At 40.5% G+C, this 19,657-nt stretch overlaps 1 protein-coding gene across 6 annotated transcripts in view; it reads right to left on the bottom strand.

Moving 5' to 3' along the window:
- LOC134861661 (intermembrane lipid transfer protein VPS13B-like) overlaps positions 1–19,657 on the bottom strand; it is a 325,581-nt gene that overhangs the window by 271,664 nt on the left and 34,260 nt on the right. For 4 of the 6 annotated variants that reach the window (XM_063879045.1, XM_063879046.1, XM_063879044.1 and 1 more), the window contains exons 6-15: positions 19,463–19,644; positions 17,446–17,620; positions 12,609–12,883; positions 10,208–10,303; positions 9,342–9,614; positions 8,704–8,841; positions 7,229–7,316; positions 4,958–5,143; positions 2,995–3,164; positions 2,338–2,532 (exon numbers count right to left, since the gene is read on the bottom strand). In XM_063879045.1, coding sequence (XP_063735115.1) covers positions 2,338–2,532; positions 2,995–3,164; positions 4,958–5,143; positions 7,229–7,316; positions 8,704–8,841; positions 9,342–9,614; positions 10,208–10,303; positions 12,609–12,883; positions 17,446–17,620; positions 19,463–19,644 — 1,778 coding nt within the window. The remainder of the gene's footprint in view (positions 1–2,337; positions 2,533–2,994; positions 3,165–4,957; positions 5,144–7,228; positions 7,317–8,703; positions 8,842–9,341; positions 9,615–10,207; positions 10,304–12,608; positions 12,884–17,445; positions 17,621–19,462; positions 19,645–19,657) is intronic. The other 2 variants (XM_063879048.1, XM_063879049.1) reach the window with 1 other exon arrangement.

The raw sequence follows: 19,657 nt of genomic DNA on the forward strand, positions 1-19,657 counted from the left end.
AAGTGACTAGAACCACACACTTAAAGTCAGGCAACACTAACCGGGGGGGGTATGCATCAGCTGCGCATCAGCTGCTGTTGGTAAATGTCACTGAACCAAATTAATAAACAATGAACCACGGCACTCTGGAGAAAAGTAAAAATGCTGGAGCACTAGCACGGAGCTAGAACTGGAACTGGTTTGGTGGGAAAGGGGCATTACAGGCCCTGGCTCTTGACAGAAACAAAAGAAAGACAAAGTAAAATAGCTTTAGTTTAACTTTCAAAAGAAAGATTATATATGCTTAGGGTACTTTAAGTACAGAAAATTATTTGTTTCTTTAAAAGAGTTTTGCTAAAAAGTTTGCTATTAATTAGTACAGTTCACTAGCACATGTGTTTACCAACAGACACGCACACTGAATTTGTGTTTTTCTGAATAATCTTGTATCCAGCCTGTTGCAGTTGCTCATGTTAGATTTGTACCACTTTGACCTTTGAGCGTTTAGCTTTCATTAAGAAGTGCCCTCTCTGATCTATCTTATAGAGAGAGATTCGTTTCATTCTTCAAATCATGCAAGTGAAGGTCTCCCAAACCAATTGTGCAGATGGCTCATAGTGGACAGAAAAAACTGTGGATGTAATGATCATTCATTTATAATAAGATTACTGGCTAATATATGGAATATTACTAAAAAGAGTAGTATATCAAATGTAATTTAGCAATTGCCAAATAAAGATGTAGATATAATAAAAATCCTCCTGTGAAATGCAAGCGTGGGGTCATATAGCCACAGACTGATTGACTACAATTCCGCTGTGAGAAAAGATTTCAAATGATGTTTTCATTCAAGCTGCCCCAAGCAAGTAACTATACTAATAGTCCTAGATTTAAATTATGATTGGTCCATTTACTTCTTTGGCCTACTTGGTGAGCAAGGCTGACTGTGAGTTCTTGTCTATACCCATGGAAAAGTGAAACAATGGCTAACTGCTATCCTGAAGACAGACACCTTAGCTTTGTAAGCCAGTGTCAATAAAACACAGACTAAGATAAGCCTTAGTTTACACCTGTTTCAAATCACTTCCTGAACTGGCTGAATTGCAGCCAGAATGACCTCCACCCAGTCATGATCCCAATGCCTAAATCTAGAGGAGGAATTAGTGCATTGGCAGATACAGATGCTGATTGGCTTGCTCAGAAGAATATTTGGCCACAGACCAGTTGACTGTTAACCCTGCAGTGACCCTGTGATAAGGACTACCAGCATAATGTCCAGCAAACATCCTGTCTGGAAAAAAAACACAACCAGGCCAGACTTGGGCACCCCAGGTTTCTCAGATCTGTTATCCAGGCTCCCTAAAAGGTGGTTTAGCTGAATTTGTTTAAACCTCCATAGTTCTATATGTACTCCATGACATCCGGGCCTTCAAGTAAACCATAAATGCAGAGGTGAAAACAAGTTTATTTGTAGTTTAATTATAGAATGATTCTAAAAGTAAGACCACTTGACAAGTGTAGATACTAAAGTCATCAGTTATGAATTTTTCCAATTGTGTATGTAAATCATTTATGTGACAGCTGTGTGTACAATGGGCTAAGACACATTTAGATAAAAATCAGTGGTCATTTCTAGAAGCTTTGCTTTGAATACATACACTATGTGTATGTCATACCATACTAAAAAAGAACTTTTCGCTCTGCACAACACAGGCTTGTACCATCCCATCAGTTTGGTGGGTAAAAATACAGAAGAAGACCAGAGTTGGACTGGTGCTCATGAGAAAGCTCAGTGTGGAGATCTTTACAACCCAGTAAAAAGGGGTCATCAAGGTCATTAGGGTTATTTCATAGTGGAGTTACGAATATGGCTGTGTGGTTGACCTGACAACTTCTGGTACATAAAAACCAACGATAACAAAGTATTTTGTCTCGCAAAATCATTAAATTAAACAGTTGCAATATACATGATCAAATACATAACATGAGAAAGGATAAGATAATAAAACAGCACATGATTATAATAAGAGAACCAAATCAGCAAATGTTACATTAAACAAAGATGCGCAGGGTCAAACTCAGATCTAAATTGCAACAGTAAAAGTAGATTTTTTATTTGTATTTATTTCTTATGTCTTGTATTTGCATTGCTGAGGAACATGTTTTATATTCATTAAATAACTACAACGTAGTTGTGGATATTATGACGAAAAGCTTTTGAATCTTTGAATTTGAATGTGACGGTCAGGTGTAGCTTTAGAACAAATGAATGACAGATACGTTTTACTCAATGATGTTGTTGGCAATATGTCCCACTGATTTAAATGTGCAGCCAGAGTTTAAAGGTGTGGCGCTCACCTTGAGGTAGAGGTGTGCATAGCAATGATGCAGCAGGTTGTCGGAAGGCTGGCTGAGGCTGCTCACTGTGCGGACCAGCTCTGGAGCATACATGGGCACCGTGTGTTCAACATTCACCCTTTCCACCTGGAACTGTACAGCAGGTAGAGGGCGCATGGGCTGAAACACTGGAACGTTAACTAGCACCGGTGCAACCTGGGTGATATAAAAGGAGTAAAGGGATTAAAGGCAGGAAACTTACGGCTCATACTGCTCTAAGTGAAGTATTCAGTCAAAATGTCCCCATCAGTCTCCCTCGTGCATCTGGAGAACAACCTATAGTAATGTGTAGTACAGAAAATCACAATACAATACAAGCTTTCTCCACCTCAGTATAAGACTGCAAAACGATGTTATCCTTTTTGAGATGGATGAGATACACAAATATGTACATTTCAACCTTTTTAGCAAGACAGTTGTTTGAAGGTTAAATCATTTGTTCTTTATAATTATGTTGGCATATGTGTGTTACGATCTTGAGGTCATATCCTCTCTCCATTTCAGTATGTATACATGACTTTTACACAATTATTTATGCAGCACCTCGGCATGATTATTACCCTTAAAAAACAGTTTCTCAGTAGATTATTTGGAAGAATGAAGACGGGTGTGCAATACCTTGCATCCCATGATCACAGGCATGAGTGTGTGAAGGAGGTTGAACTCTGACATGGAGACCGTCACTGAGACTGAGAGGAGAGTCAGACATGTGTGTCTAGTTGGGATGAATTCCTCTAAGCTTGATATGTCTTCTAATGTAGCTGCACCGCGGCTCTCTTCAACCACTTCTACAGAGACACAACAGAAAACATGTTAGCTTTGGAACGATATTAAACATATTGCTTGAAGAGGATGCAGTTTCAATTAAACATATTATACACAAATAAAAATTCTTTGTTGAAGTGAATCTAACCACAAGCATGTCACCTGTGGTGCATCATTTGAATAAAGTGAGGGAGTGGAAAAGGCCAAAAATGCAATATTTAGGTTTGAGGAGGATTGATTTATACAGAGGTCAGCTGTAAAGCACACCAATTTGTTATAGGCGCCTCTCTACTCGGCTTGCAGCATTAAAACAATACAAAAGTATTTTCCAATAAAACCAACACTTGATATGCTGAATAAAATAAACATGCTCTAAAAAGGACTTCAAGGGATATTCATTACAGTGGATGTTTCCCAGTGTCTTTGGTTTGAAGTATTTCATAATGAAACTCAATCAATCATTAACCCGAAATATCCGGAACGTCCGAAAATGAAGTGAAGCAAGTCAACTTGGAGCAGAGGCGAGCAAGGTCAGTGCCCACCAAGGTGAGGAGTGACCAGAGCACTGAACCGCTAAACTTTGTACAGGGCCTGAGGTGGATCAAAACCTGAACCCTCTGTTACAGAGCCGCCTTGGCTCTGCTCCAAGGACACAGGCTTGTTTCAGTTCAGTAAAGGTTCTGTTGGGCTTCATTCCCAGCTCCAAGGTGGGCTCAGAACCTGATCCAAGAGCTGCTTTGCTCTTTTCTTACTGCCACAACCCGCTTCAGGTTCATCTGGCAGTGCCATGTCCAATCCAATCATATGCCATCGCTCAAGTCAATATCCCCTCACTCAAATTACAAAAGACATGCAGATTACATGGTACACAGAGGCATGATCACACACAGTAACACACTTTGTATTCAAAGCAGACAGAAAAGGGCAAAAAAGAAAGAAAGAACAAGTGTGCACAAAAAAGATTAAAGTCACGCTCTGGATTCTCCTGTCCCGCTCAACAGATACAGATTCAAAAGCATTTTCTTCCTTCCATTATTCTTAGGGAATATAGAAAGATATACACACGTCTAGTTGGGGAAGTGATTTTTCATTAGTATCAAAGATAGTCATGTCTTTGACCCCCAGAGAGGAGAGGAGAGGAGAGGAGAGGAGAGGAGAGGAGAGGAAAAGACACCTAACTTGGTAATTCCTTTTTCCTCTTTTATCTACTCGTGATTTCTCATTGACTGTACTGATCCTTCTCCAGAATGAGCACAGACACATATAGAAACAGGAAGGAACACACTGACCTACCGAGCTTTAGTCAAAAGCTCTACAGTAATTACCCCATCATCTATTATCTATCACAGATGCTGAAACAGCTGAAACCTACGGATGTTATTGTTTCGCAAAAATGACAGTTATTGCTACAGATATTACATACAGACACACATTCCATGTTCTTTCACAACATCCCAAGGATGAGCTCATCAATAGCTGCGTAGGGACGACCACTAACAAAGGTGTTTGGCTAATCCTCCCTCATGTGGTGCAAAAGGTCACTACTTTCATGTACAGCTGTGTGTTGAAAGAAGGGTTGTGTAAGGAAATAACAAAGTGATGAGGATACTGTTAAGTGAAAACTGTTGGGCTCTCTGATCATGTGCAGAGTAGAAAGGAGTAGAAAACAAAAGGAGAAATGATAAGAGACAGTATTGAAACAAGTGTGAGTTGAGTGTAGGGAGTACGGCAAACTCCCATTTGTTAGCTGGCTGTTTGTTTAGCTGCTAAAGAATGCTGAATGAAACAGAGGGAGCATCTGGAGGAGACATCTGACCTGGCTGTGGTTTGCAGTAGGGTTCATACTCGTGCTCCATGGCACAGGTGACCATCTTGAGGATGCGGTGGACGGCACTGCTGTGCAGTCGTACATCCAAAGGTCCCACCACCAGCCTCTTGATGGATGTCTCTCGATTGGCGGGTACTACTTCCTCCAAACTCACCACAGAGAAGTCCTGAGACTCTACAAACAGAAACAAAGATGCATACAATAGTGAAATTATAAATGGTTGGTGCTATTACAATTTGAGGATTTCCTGTGCAACAGTTATATTTGTAAGTGAAATGGATATGTCACCTTCTATATTTAATGTACATGTGTTTAATTATAGAACTCCCTCATCTGTTGGGCAATAAATGGTTGGCAGTGGTGTAACACAGCAGCAGGGAAAAGCTCTCACAGCCGTGACCCACTGGAATGATGAATATTCCACATTTCTCACACAGCTGTCCCTTCATTCATCACAGGCCCCTGTTCCAGAGGGCCACTTAAAAGACTCAGCTCCCCGGCAATAAAAAGGGAGAAATTAAAAAACAAGGAAGGGGGTGGATGAATGGCAGTGAGGAAGAAAGAGGACAAAGGGTCACAACTTTCTTTGTTTTCATTACATTCCACCACTGCACCAAACAACTCTATGAGTTAAACTGTTTTAGCTGCAAGGGCTGGGGGATCGGGTGAAACCTCCATTGAATTGAGGGGACTTATAAAGGGCATGTGCAATGCCACTTCCCCTTCCCTTCTCCAGTGAGATTTGGCTGCAGTGGATTAGGCCTAATATCAACCATATGGCTGCAGTTAGAACGGTCAGTGGAATGATGAGGAGGCTTAAATTAGCTGGGATTTAGATGATTTAAAAGTGTCTCCATTTCCCAAGATTTAGGAGAAACGTTTTAATCTGCAGCGTTACTCTAATGTGATGTCAATGGTGAATGTGACCTAGGTGGGTTAGTATTTCAGTTGACTCAGAGTTGACGTTAGTCCCATGGCAATGGAAACTAATTTGTTTGGTTGACACTGGATCTGGTTTGCGTCAAAGAAGAACAGAAACACTGACAGAAGAGAAGCATTCCAACTTGCAAGGGTAACCACAGCCGTCCCGCAGGAGTTACACTGACACTTATCCTGCAGTCAGAAAAGACTTTGACAGCTCAGGATGACAGTATTAATGTTGTTTTTTAATTTAGATGATTATCTGTAGCTGACAGCAAGAGCAAACAATAGCGTAGTCAGAAAGAGGAGTAGACAAGTAAAATGAAAAAGGAAAATGGTAGGTGGTTGAGACAGCATAGATGACACTCAACTGTTAATCATCTGTGTGAGTTATTCAGTTGGTTTAACCAGATCTACAGGCAGCTGTACACCATATCATCAACAATTCTAACAAACTTAATTATCACTTTAACTGGTCATTTCCAGTCCATGAAGCATGATCCCCTAACACTGTGTTGTCTTAGAAGGCCCTGATGTTACCTTTCTGCTATTACACACAGCAAGGAGTTTCAATTGAGATTGTATCAGATTGGTGCATGCATGGTTTTGGGGGGTATCTTAGAACTTGTGGTGTCAGTCAGATGTCACAGCATGGAATTGAAAACAATGAACATTATACACTAAGGCACAAAGACACTTGGGGGCCAAATACAATATTTTGAAGTTAAAGGGAAAATACTTTATCACTTAATGGGAAATTCAGATCTTTCAGACCTGAATAAACATTATTTAGTGCTGCAACTGAGGAATGAGAAATCCTGCCTATATTAAGGCTTCTGCAAGGAAGAGTGACACCTAATTAGCTGAGAGGAGCCCATTCATGTTGTCAAGACCTTACAGGTAAAAAAACAGTGTTTCAACAAGCAGCGGGGAGAGAGAAAATCAAATACATGTCAGTGCAGACTAAACACTTCTGACAGCTGCCCTCCAGGTAAGTTTGGGGTGAGAGTAAGGACAGGAAGGGTCAAGGACCAGGTGGAGGGGACTCAAACAAGAACAGCTCTTTATTCAAGTCACCAGGGGGCTCGTTTGACAAGAGGAGAGGACGAGGGAAGAGAAGACAAGAGAACTGAACAGAACAGGAGAACCGAAGATAACACAAGACAAGACAACAGAACAGATATATCGAAAACATAGCGGGTTAAGGATGGTTGGGGATGAGGGGAAGTGAGAAGTAAAGAAAGCAGAAAGGAGAAAAGGACGGGTATAAAGAAAAAGGAAGAAAGGTTGGAAAGGAAAGCAAACAAGCTCTGTGAGAAGGAATGAACGAAACAATACCTTTGCTGCTGCTGTTCTCTATTGTGTAGAGGTAATCCATGTAGAAAGCACCAAAGCGCTGCATGCCTGCTATCTCCGTATAGGTCTCCTGTCAAACAAGAGTCAGGTAAACATGGCAGTGAGGGATCAAACACGCTCACAGCATCGAAGAGGGACTAGGGCCACAGTGTATACGGCAACCAGGTCAAATGAAAGATAAAACAAAGGGCAATTAAGGGGTTCATCTTCTTTTATTTTTCATTGTGCAATGTTATTTGCAAATGGTGCGTCTTATGTATGAAGTATGAGTGTTATGCAATATGTATATAATTCAACTATTTTGTAATTGTAACTTTTATTTATTGACAAATACCAAAATTGGTAACAACTAAAACTTAGATCTTGGCAAAATATCTGTGGAATTCTATCTTTTGAAATATGCCAGGATAAACTGTTATCACTTATTTGTGTGCAAGTTGGCGCTATTACTGTTAGACAATATTTAAAAGCAAAAGTTCTATTGCACATCAAACCACTAAACAAGCAAGAAACAGAGAGAATGAATGAGAGAGGCCCCCCTCGCACACATATTCAACACCCCCACCAAGGACCCACTCAACTTCTCTAAACAGACATTTCAATGGAGCCTTATCAGCCAGGCAGGTTAATGAGTAATATTCATTTGGGGACCTCTAATGGCTCTGGCATGCTTTTGGATCAAAGCCATTGGCTGGTTTCCAAACCGCTAATGAATTAACACTAAAACCTCTAACTCTTTGACTTTCGAGTATGGATAGATGGATAGATGGATAGATGGATGGATGGACGTCCAAACAATTGCTTCATTGAGGGCCATGACCATTTCTGAGCAGAGTCAACACTGGAGCTGAGAGTTATCTCCTCTTAATTAATGGCTTTAACACTACTGCTCAGATAGCAGGAACATTCCTCTACTGCAGCCAGCAGCCCGGAGACTGACGCATATCCAACAGCACATTTCAATGATTTCTTTCAAAAAGAACTAAGAAATTACTTTTAAAAAGTACACACTATTCTATTTAATTAGTACCAATTCAAAGGATACTAGCTGTACTTCAAGCTTTTCCAGAATACCTGAAAAAAGCCTGCATTTTCAGATTATTGTTTATTGACCTGGATAAAGTATTGTTTTAACAACATTTTTACTCTTTTCTTGCATTCTTGAGAAAGTCACTTAAGCCACAGAATGTTAATGCATTCTCGTGTAATGCTGTTGGTAAAATAAGTGTGTTCGCCTTCTGGGCCAGGTGTGAGGTCCATTTGGAGTTGGCTGTTGGTCTGGTTTGGAACTGACTGCTTTAATTCTGCCATAAGGTTTAGTCTCTGCCATTATTCCTCCATCTATCAAAACATCTTCATTATTCAAACAGATTCAAACCTTATTTTACATTAAAAAAATCTTAAATAAACGTTATTGTAATATGTTCTGAAAGAGTAGTGTTATCCCATGTTTGGACCTTGTGATTAGCAGTCTCCAGGATGAACTCAGCCCTGACACCGTTGTTCTCAGGACTGCGGTAGTCAAACAGGGAGTTGGTAAGGTAGGTCATTCCTTTACTGCTTAGGCTGTCCCCACAGCTGAAGAACACGGCATCCTACCAGACAAAAGAAAATGAGAATGTGAACAATACTTGAGACCTCAGAGGTCCCTTCAATGACACCACGGGACGCAGACAATCGTTCACACGATCGTGGGACCCACAATGGAAAGTCTTTGCTACGGAATCAGAAGTATTTAAAAGTCATCATTCCTAACCTGACTGGTGGTTGTTGGGAGGCACATTGTATGTAGCCAAGTGCTGTATTAAATGTAGGCAAGTGAAAGTGAAATGATTAAAAAATAACATTAGATAATGAAAATATATTGCATGCAACTCATTATAGAGGCCTCTTGGCAAATACGTCATAGGTGAACGCACAACTTCAAATCTACCTTCGAAAGATAATCAATTACACACAATTAATACATTGTTGATGAAGAGCATTTATTTCGATTGAGCCCAAAAGTGTTTATGAGCAGATGGCAAGGCTGACACAGTCATGTACAATATGTGGCAAAAAGACAAAAAGCTGCCTTTCTTTCCCCAAAACAAACCTCTGCCTTCGTATGAACGCTCTCGGAGCGATGGAGGCTGCAGAAACATGGTTCAGGTGAAAGTGATCTCTCATCTTGGTGTTTACATTTTCTTGCTTTATCTTTCTCACTCAAGTTTGTTTTTCCTTGAAGTTCTTCAGCAGTTGTTACCTCTTGAAGTCGGTTCATGTTTTCTTCAAAATCTCGTATTCCCATGATGCCTTTCAGGCAGAGTGCCCGGCACCCCACAAAGCCTATTTGGCAATCAAAGAAGGGCTCCCCCATCATCAGCACCTGGAATAAAAACCAGAGGAAGAGTCTTAACCCGCTATTATCTTACAGAACAGAATTAAAGAATTGTGTGCTAGCAGTCCATCAGCCTCTGTAAGAAGTAAGGTGTGGCTGACTGTGTTTCACCCGGCAGACAATTAAACTGAGAATTATTCAATAAAACTTTACGTTTCACCACACAATTATTGCATGTTTTACCAGCCATCCCTTTGCCTTCAACACTCTCACTTTTGTTCCCAGTTCAGAATGCTCTCTCTCCCTGTTCCACCAAAAGCATAAATGGCCAAAATAGGAATTATAGGTCTTTCCAAATGGGTAAATTGTAATCCAGAGCTTGATATAATCTGTAATCTGAAATGTTATTATAAATGTTTTAATTTAGCCTTTTATTATTTTGAGAATTGAACTGGAAATGTGGATGTTTAATAGATACCAAAAGTTAACAGAAAGCTGTCATTATGAAAAAGTGTAGCTATTTACAATAAGGAAATTATTATTATTTCAAAAATGTAGACAATGAAGTATTACAATTTGTATAAAATAATAAAAGGCTTTAAAACATACATAGTTATTAAGAATGAAGCATGGTATCTTACCTCAATAGTGATTCCCTCCTGTTCCAGACACAGCACCTCTCTGGACTTGACCTTCTGAGGGCTATAGTAGCTGCTCTCTGACTGGGTCTCTGTCAGCTGAAAATATGGAGATAGAAATCATTTAATAAAAGGTTGGAATGGAACTAAATATTAAGTTAAGATCTTTCTCAACTTCGATTAGGGAAATGCTTAAACAGGTGTCACAAAAATACATATTAAAGCAAAAGACCATGAACGTGAAGCCTTTACAAAGAAAAATAAACAGAAAAAGAAAAATATTTTGTCACAGTTGAGACTTTGTGACATTCAAAAAGTAGATTAGGTATTTAAAGTCTTAAAATGGCAGTGATCAAAGTGACTCAGTATTGAAGATTTTCTTCAAAATATCTGGAGACTATCTGTGAAAGCTATAGTATGTATGTTTGAGTAAGTCAAGACAACAATGCAGAGATGTCACAAAAATTCAACACTTAAAAAACCACGTCTCATTTTGTGACGGTGCGTGTGTACCCGCGATTGTTGGAATGATTATGAGTTTTGATTTGGAAAATATAAAAAGCTTTTTAAGGATTTGGATGTATAGGGCAACAAGGTATTCTGATTCTGAAGGTATTAGAAACACATGTTTAGGCCCTTCCTAGCTTTATAAGAGGATACAATCAGAACATGACAAAACACCTCAAGATGCATGCAGCTATTCAGGAAAATTAATTAAAGTAGGGGGATAATGTTGCTCAATGTTTGTTAAGTATTAAGTTGAATACTTAAAGAAAAGGCATAATCTAAAAGTTATTGTGTGTTGAGTATTCAGGTGAATTTACAGAAGGTTTTTGAAGGGCGTTTTTCAACTAGGCTGGGAAGTGAATGGGGGTCCGAGCTGTGATGCTTTTGAGGTTGTCCAGTTCCAAAAATGTTGGTGTAGTGCAGCCCTAACCCATTCAACTTTTAACACAGGAAGCAGGTGCGGAGCAAAGAGCAGCTGTGCCATAGTATCCCAACTGATGCAGCAAACTCTCTCACCCTCACTCCTTCCCCTTCTTTCCATTCGGATGGTTTGATCACATGCAGCGGTCACTCCATCTGACCCGCAGGTCCCTGGGGGCCATGAGCAAGGATGTGAAATGATATGACTAAAGAATTGCTTTGTCTGTCTTTCTATAATAACTCTAATTACAAAAAAAGGTGGCCAATTAATCATTGTCCAAGCTACACTGTTGGGACAATTATGAATGAAACTAGGCCTGAAACAATCCAACAGATTGAGAACGTAGCATAGCATTGGAGCACAAACACATATGCCTAATAAAATCAGAAAAACACAAAGCTACTGCTGCCACTTCCATCCCTGCTTCCTCTCCTTAAAAGAATTTGGCACGATAAAAGCCTTCAACACAAAATGATGCAACTTAATATATATTATATATATAGGATATATATATAATATTAGGAGTTTTTACTGGGGTATCCTTTCTATAGTAAAAGTAAATGAAGACATGGGAAAACTGCAAACGTGCTATGATAAAAACAACAAATATGGAATGCAATGACACTTGTATAAAGATGTGAAAGAGAGGAACAAATGGAAAGTGCTGGAATATACATTATTTGTAGAAAAGTCATTAAACTGAAAAGGTCTATGTTTAAACAGACCTGGCAATCGAATGGGTCTTGAAATACCTCTCTGATTTCATGCCCATGACAAACTAGGGTTGAGGTAGTGGTGGTTCAAAGAGAATAAATTCCCTTAAACTAAATACTTCCTAGGAAAAGAGGAGATTGTTTTAAAAACAATCCTGTCAGCTGTATGCAATTACTCCAGACGAGATGCAATTCATTGATTAAAGGTCTTAAATTATCCAGAAACAATTTCAACATTATTAGAAAAGCTCTCTGTCTATTCAATGATCTTCCACACACAGCCACACACACAGCCACAGCCACAGCAACAAACACACACACATGCATGCACACACACACACACACACACACACACACACACACACACACACACACACACACACACACACACACACACACACACACACACACACACACACACACACACACACACACACACACACACACACACACACACACACACACACACACACACACAGCATATTGTACATATTTATATCACATTTATTTCCTGATAGTGTGAAGCAGAATACTTACATACATTTTGCAAATCTTGCATTTCATCTACCTTTTTTGACCTTTTCATTTAAATATTTGACATTAAGATGAGGATATTTCATTTTGATTTATGTTTTTACACATGGAAAAAAATGTGTAACTGTCATTCACCCAATGTATGCTTACCCACTTTCTGGCTTCAATATGGTATTTATAAATGAACTCAGTTATGACAATGTGTGTATTTCTTAAACAGATGACTTACCTTAAAGGTGACAGAAGCTTTGGTGCAGTAGAAGCCTATGGACACAATGGGGTCTTTGGGTGTGCGTTGCTGTGGATTGTTGGAGATGCCTTCTGTCTCGCTTTGCTGGTAGAGGCCTTCTTCCATTTCCTCCTCTGTGCCTACGATGGCTGGGACAAAAGACCAAGCCCAGGACACCCAACCAACGTCTCCATCTTCAGGACAACCAGACTGCATGTACAGATCTGGGCTGGAGAACTGGCTAGTCCCCTGTCCATCCATATCCTCCTCCATCCCTGAAGGGGATAAAGATATTATCAAATAATCTGTGTCAGATCATAGATTGATTTTAAAACAGTTACAGTTTTATACTTTAAAACTTACAAAGATCCGGTGCACACAAAGTAGACAACATTTTCAAAATTCATAACCCCAGCCTTAACCCCATTGATGTAGATTTTTTTTTCATAGGATTAGTATGTAAAATGGCAAATGTTAACACAAGTAGTAGTAGTATTTTCGTTAAAAAGATATTGCATTCAAATAAGGGCTCCGTTTACACACCTGCTTTAAATCTGACAAACGTATCCTGTAAGATGCAGGTTCTCAGAACACAAATGCAAGCAACATGTTTCAGCTCTCAACTAAACACAAAGACAGCACAGAAAGGCAGAGTCATGCCAATGCCCCAGCAGGTGTGTGAGTCCAGTATATGTGTGGGTATACTGCTGCACGAACAGGAGTCAGAAAGAGAAGGCAGCTCAAATGGAGTTTACCAATACCGCTTTCCTACCAAACCAGCTCCCATTTAAGCTCTGTGTTTTCTGGTTCTTCTTTTTAGCCCCAGAGTGCGACTGGTGCTGTGTCATGACATCACTGACATTTTCTCAGCAACGTTGGTCACTTTGCTCAGCTCCGCTGCCCCGCCCCAAACGTAAGCGTGGCCTATTTGGTTCTTGGTTCTAGACGGGCAGTCGAGAGGGGCCAAATTGGAAAAGCTGGTGCTTAATCGGGCACTAGCCCCCAACTAGCCCTGGAACTGCTTTGGTGGGAAAGGGCCACTATAGGGCACAGTGTGTCAGCCGGCACCCTGACAGAAGAGAGCCCTGACTAGGCGCAGTGGATCATTGTGGTCACGGCTGTCTGAGTGGTACCCAGCAGCACAAGCGCATGCAATCGCATATTTGATTTAAAGCCAGCAGACTGAACTGGAGGCCATGGAGAAAGCAGACTTGCTAGGAAGTTTGGTAACTTGAAGGCTAGAAAGATGTTTAATAAAATCCAAGGATTGATGATTATTCGATGTAGACACTGTCACAGGCCGGTGCTTGTGTTACCACAGCCACTTTACTCTTCCCTTTATTCTTAACACTGTTTCCCAGCAAACTATATGGGGTTTAACAGGTTCCCCAAACCACCATGAACAGCTTCGATATACGATGCCAACCTCTGAACTCGCCCTATCGAGTTGTTTTTTTACACATTGGGCGAGAGCAAGCTGATGTCAGTACACAAGAATGTGTAATCCCGTTACTTACATCCACACAACCTCTGTGAGAGAACCACAGTGTCCGTGAGTTCACAGCTTTGGAATCCCAGAGGCTAAGGCGCTGAAAATAATGACATATTTTAATTATATCTTTTCACTTGGCAGTTGTAAATCCCAAGTTATGGCTTTTTATCTCTATCACTAGCCCAATCTCCCTGTTGGATTTTATCTATCATTTCTTAGTTTCTTTTTTTTTTTTCTCCATGGAAGCCTTTGAGGTGTCAGTTCAACAAGTTAAGCTCTTTCGCTTCACGTCACAACCTGACGAAGCCTACGTTTGAATTGGAAGGCAATCAAAATAAAAGCACAATTACCAATCAAGTGATCAAAACAGACGGCTTAAGAAGACTTTGAAGTAATAATCCAAAGGAGTAACTGAGAAATTCCAAGAGAGGGAGGGGGAGCTGGCTAAAATGTATGTGTTGAGCCGGACAACCACGCAGGTATATAATACAACCAACACAGTTCTCTGCTTTACCCTGAAAGCAATTATAGTATGAATGGATCTTTTTGTGGACAACTCACAGTGTCCGATTGGAACCACAGAGGCATGCAGAAGTCCACAAGACAAGCTCAGAAGCACTGTGTAATAGGATGTGTCAGGGTCATGGTTGGTTTGCCAAGTTTGAGATTTTTTCTAACCTAGTGTGGGTAGGTGTGTAAGTGAGTGAATGGCTCAATGACATCGAGAAAGTTAGAGGGGAGGAGTGGGAGAAGGCAGTGCCCTCCCAGGCCAGTAGATGTCTCCCCATGTTTATACAGGGAGAAGTGGAATGTTATCTGACCACCAAATCGTGATGGCTAGATGACTGGGTCAGAGCATATCCAAAACTGCAGCTCGCTCACACACACACACACACACACACACACACACACACACACACACACACACACACACACACACACACACACACACACACACACACACACACACACACACACACACACACACACACACACACACACACACACACACACACACACACACACCAATCTTCTCACCAATATTTGAAAGTAAAAATATTATAAATTCAGAATCATGTTTTTTGCCAGGTACGTTTACACATACAAGGAATTTGATTTGGTGTCTGGTGGTGTGAATGAAAGAGGCTCTGTGCAGTCACTGGGCAAGCATGAGGGAGCCACATGAGGTTTGTAATGCACAGACAGGCAGTGGCCTCTGGCTGACACAAGTGTGATGGTCCATTACATTTGATAGGACTCTAAGGACTCTGAGCACTTATTCAAAGCAAACTGGAAACCACAACATATACTATTGGACAAACACAACAAATTCACCGTTCACCTATTAAGACGTTCCATTAATGAGAAATTGGCTTTTTTACAGAATAAGAATCATCAGAAACATCAGGCAGTCACAGTCATTGATGGGCAAAAAATACATCATAAAGGATGTTCCGCTGTTAATTGGCAAAAAACACATTCACATTGAAAAAGAACAATAGTAAAAACTTCAAGAGTAAGTATGAGTAATAAAAAAAAGAAGAAAAACACAAGTACTGAGGGAATTAGAGCAAGATTACACCGCTCACCACAGGCAGCCTATGGGAAATCAGATGAATGTGATGAAGTACTATGTACAAAACTGGGATCATGTTCCAGCAATCATGTGACAATGATTGTTTCCTACAGACCACAACCCACTAAAACTGAATATGCTGGGAGGCCAAGTCGGTCACTATAAGGGTCAACATACCGGAATTTTCCTTACTTATCAAAGTCTGTAATGGTTAAGAAGAACACACTACATATTCAAATGCCTGTTTATGCAAGTGCAAAAGCATTTGAGCTGTAACTGCTATTATTAAAAATAAATCAGTTTAATCTGAAATTAAAACGCTGAAAACATATATTTCTGCAGAAGCCCAAACACCTCCCAACAAATACACGCCCTGTCCTCCAGCTTCTTCACGCTGTCAATTGGATCCAGCAAAACAAGATCTGGGCTGCTCAGGTTCCAAGAGCTGGTCCTCACTTGTATATTTTTGTGATGGGATACTAATTCATTCTCAGAGGCTCCGCATAGCAGTAGCATGACAGCGACTCTTACATCTGGCATTGGACACTGAACGGGAAGCTGCGCCAACTTGCAGTAAAAGTTCCAGGCCAGCAGTAGGGAGCGAGCCAATAGATGTATTGTGTTGGGGGGCCGGCCTCCTCTCTGCCTACCACTTCCCCTGTACCATCATTTGCTCCTGGTGCTACAGAGGCGGATTTAGCCCAGTGGGACCTGGGACTTGATCCTGTTTTATTTGGCTGAAATAAGGGTGAGCATTTGGGGAGAGATGAGATGGGTGTTTAGGGAAGGAAGTGGGGTTTTTAAGGGGGTGGCTGCAGCTATTAAAAGTGCATGTGTTTGATTGTGTGTGTATGCAAGACAACTGGCTGCATTTAAAGGTTTTGCTCAGCTCCTGGATGTGGGAAGTGTGATTTTCCAACTAGTTCTCCAATCAAAAACACATAGATGTGTTACCAGTACCTCCTAATGTAGCTGCTCGTGTCTTCCCTTCACCCTGCCCTCTCTATCCACATGGAGGGGATCAGGCCTGACAACAACAGTCTGTGTTGGGTTACACGCCCCAACTTTTGTTTGTGGAAAATGCAGGAGGAGCGCACACCACGGTCAAAGTGATGTTAAATGTCCCGTTTAGGAACAACAGCAGCATATGGACAGACATGGCCCCTGAACAGAGCAAGGCACCATGCAGGGCATCATAGGATGAACATGCTGTCTCAGGAAAAAGCATCAAAGCGTTTTGCATGGTCTGATGGCTCATTAACTACTTCAGATCTTGCAACTACATTTTCTCTGAGAGAAATGACTGCTGCAGAAACTGCACTGACAGACATGCTACATCGATGTGAGACCTCAGTACACCATGTCCAAGTACATTATTCTAAAACATAATAATGGTTATTTTTGCAACAAGAAGGGCCCTCAGCTATAAAAACAGTACTGCCTTATTCTAATATTTTATCGGTGAAGAAATAAATAAAACGGATACTAATATATGCAAGTTCTAGCAACTGATGGTCCTGATTTGGGAAATTGTACTGACGAAGACAGAAGTTTTAGGGCAACCTTCAAGCTGATAAGTTAGGGAGCCTTCGCTTTTTAAGTGCCCTGGTTTGATTCACAGACATAACATTTCTGAATAGAAGGTGTTTTAAAGAAACTATGCTTGTTTTGAAAATATTCAAGATCAAATAAATCAAGCCAGACTTTTTTTTAGCAACAAATACAAATAAAAAAACTAACACAACAACCTCTCACCCGGAATGACTCACCCGGTAAAATTGTGCCAGCCTCTCTGACATGAGCATTTCCCTCTTCTCCTTCCCCTTCTTTGTGTCCTCCAATTTCCCCGTAGTAGAGGGCAATTATCAGCTCCAAAATGCGGATAAACATGGGCAACTGCTGATCAGTAATGGATAGTTTCAAGCTCTCAACCATTGTGTGGATCTGAGGATACATAGAGAAGAAAAGCAGAAGACACAATGGTGAAATTAGATTTGTTCAATTATATGTTTAGATGATGTTGGTGTGGAGGTAATATCTGCTCTGGTTCAAGTTATATGATCAACCACACATTATGAATGCAAGTAAATGTGTTGGATCTATATTTAGATTTATAATGTTGGATAGTTAAACATTTATTTTAGTTCAAATGCATCATCAAAATAATAAGATGACCTTTTCTGTCATGGTTCTACAGCCTGTGATGATTAGTTAGAGCGCAGAGAAGAACGGTTCTGTGATACTGGATGACCCCCAGAGGCAGTGATAACGCTCGATGTTATCCATCTCACGCATGCGCAGATCGAGTATTCAATATAAACAAAGTCATATGTGACCTGGGGTGACGTAGGGCAGCCCACATCACCATCAGAGAAGTGACAGAGAACTCTGGCGGTCGTCCAGAATTCATATAACCGTAGTGACATGCGTAACTATCGTTCTATTTCATTCCTACTGCGTGCCAGAGGCAGTGCTTAACACTGGAGGACTATTACCAACATAGTCACGAGGAATCCAGTACACTGAAAACAAGGGGAAAGTGGGGTTGTTCAATTTACAAATATTCAGTTCATATATGAGACACAACCTATTCATCTTTCCATCTATACATCAACCAATCATGTAGAACCGTTTTAATCTTGACGGAGGTACATTCTATAAGTCTCAGTCATGTTAAGAAATATGAAAAAAGTTATATTAAATGGCTAAAATAAACATTAAAAAGTCATGTTGGTTAAACATAGGGTAAATGAATATACCTAACATTAAAGGAAATATTCAAATGAACATGGTCATGTTCATTTGACATAAAATAATTGTGTGTGTTTAACATAATGGAATAGTTTTAAGTAGACATGATTTTAATATGTGCAACCGATGTACATATTAAGAGGCAAAGGCAAACCTCTCATCTGTATGCCTCCTCAATTACCTGAACAATCCACCTAGAAAGTTTCTGTTAGGACAGTGTGTGCCCTTCTTTAGGGCCCCGTAGCAGACAAACATCAGAGTGGCAAAAGCTTGAAGTTGCTTGTATGTAATATTTCAAAGCCTGAGGAGTTTTAAGCTGCTAGCTCTATGGTCTGATTTAAGTGGCCAGAAGGCAACCTCTTTGGTAAAAAAGATGGGTTAGGTCCGAGTACCAGCGTATGTTTCACTCACTGACAAGTGAAGCTCACTCACACGCTGGGCTGATTCCATCGCTAAAATAAAAGCAACCTTTACCGGAAGCCATTTAAGCCCTGCCTGCTCCAGGGGTTCAAATGGTGGGGGAAGGAGGGCTTCCAGCACCATAGGCAGGTCCCATGAGGGAACCTTGACAGCTAGAGGGGGGTTTCGCCGGTGGGCGCCTTTAAGAAATCAGGCCTCCAAAGAGTGAGACACAAGGCGGGGCTACCCTACTTCAACCCAGGTCACATGACTTTGTTGATATTAAATACACGACCTGCACAAGATGGATAACAGAGTTTAGCACTGCCTATGGGGGTTAGTAGGAATTAAATAGAACTTTATTTCTAAATAAAAGCTTTGTTTTGAAATGTTGCTAACTTGAGATGGATTCTTGACATCAGTCGTGTCATCCCGAAAGCGTCATGGGTGTTTTCAATTACACAATATGTTATTAAACAATCAATTAATAAATTGGCAAAGATAAGACAGTGTATTCTTCTTTAGGGAAGCAAACGTATTAAAGTGCCCCTTGACATAACTCAAATGACATCAGTTTAACCTAAAGAATACACTCTCAATCTTAACAAAGTATTGCCAAATGTTCAAGTTCCTTACTTTGATGACGGAGGGGATCTTGGAATTGATGTTTTCGTAGGTAAAATGAAGACGGGTTCTGAAGGAGCATTTGTACAGCAGCGGGTCCTGGTAAAAGTCGATCTTGCCGCTAGCATTCCGCTTGTCCAAACACATGGTACAGTCAGCAAAGTTGATCACTTTCCTTAAGACCAGCTCTGGAGCTTCATGAATAAA

Source organism: Eleginops maclovinus, chromosome 3, assembly GCF_036324505.1.
Source record: "Eleginops maclovinus isolate JMC-PN-2008 ecotype Puerto Natales chromosome 3, JC_Emac_rtc_rv5, whole genome shotgun sequence".
Classification (NCBI taxonomy): domain Eukaryota; kingdom Metazoa; phylum Chordata; class Actinopteri; order Perciformes; family Eleginopidae; genus Eleginops; species Eleginops maclovinus.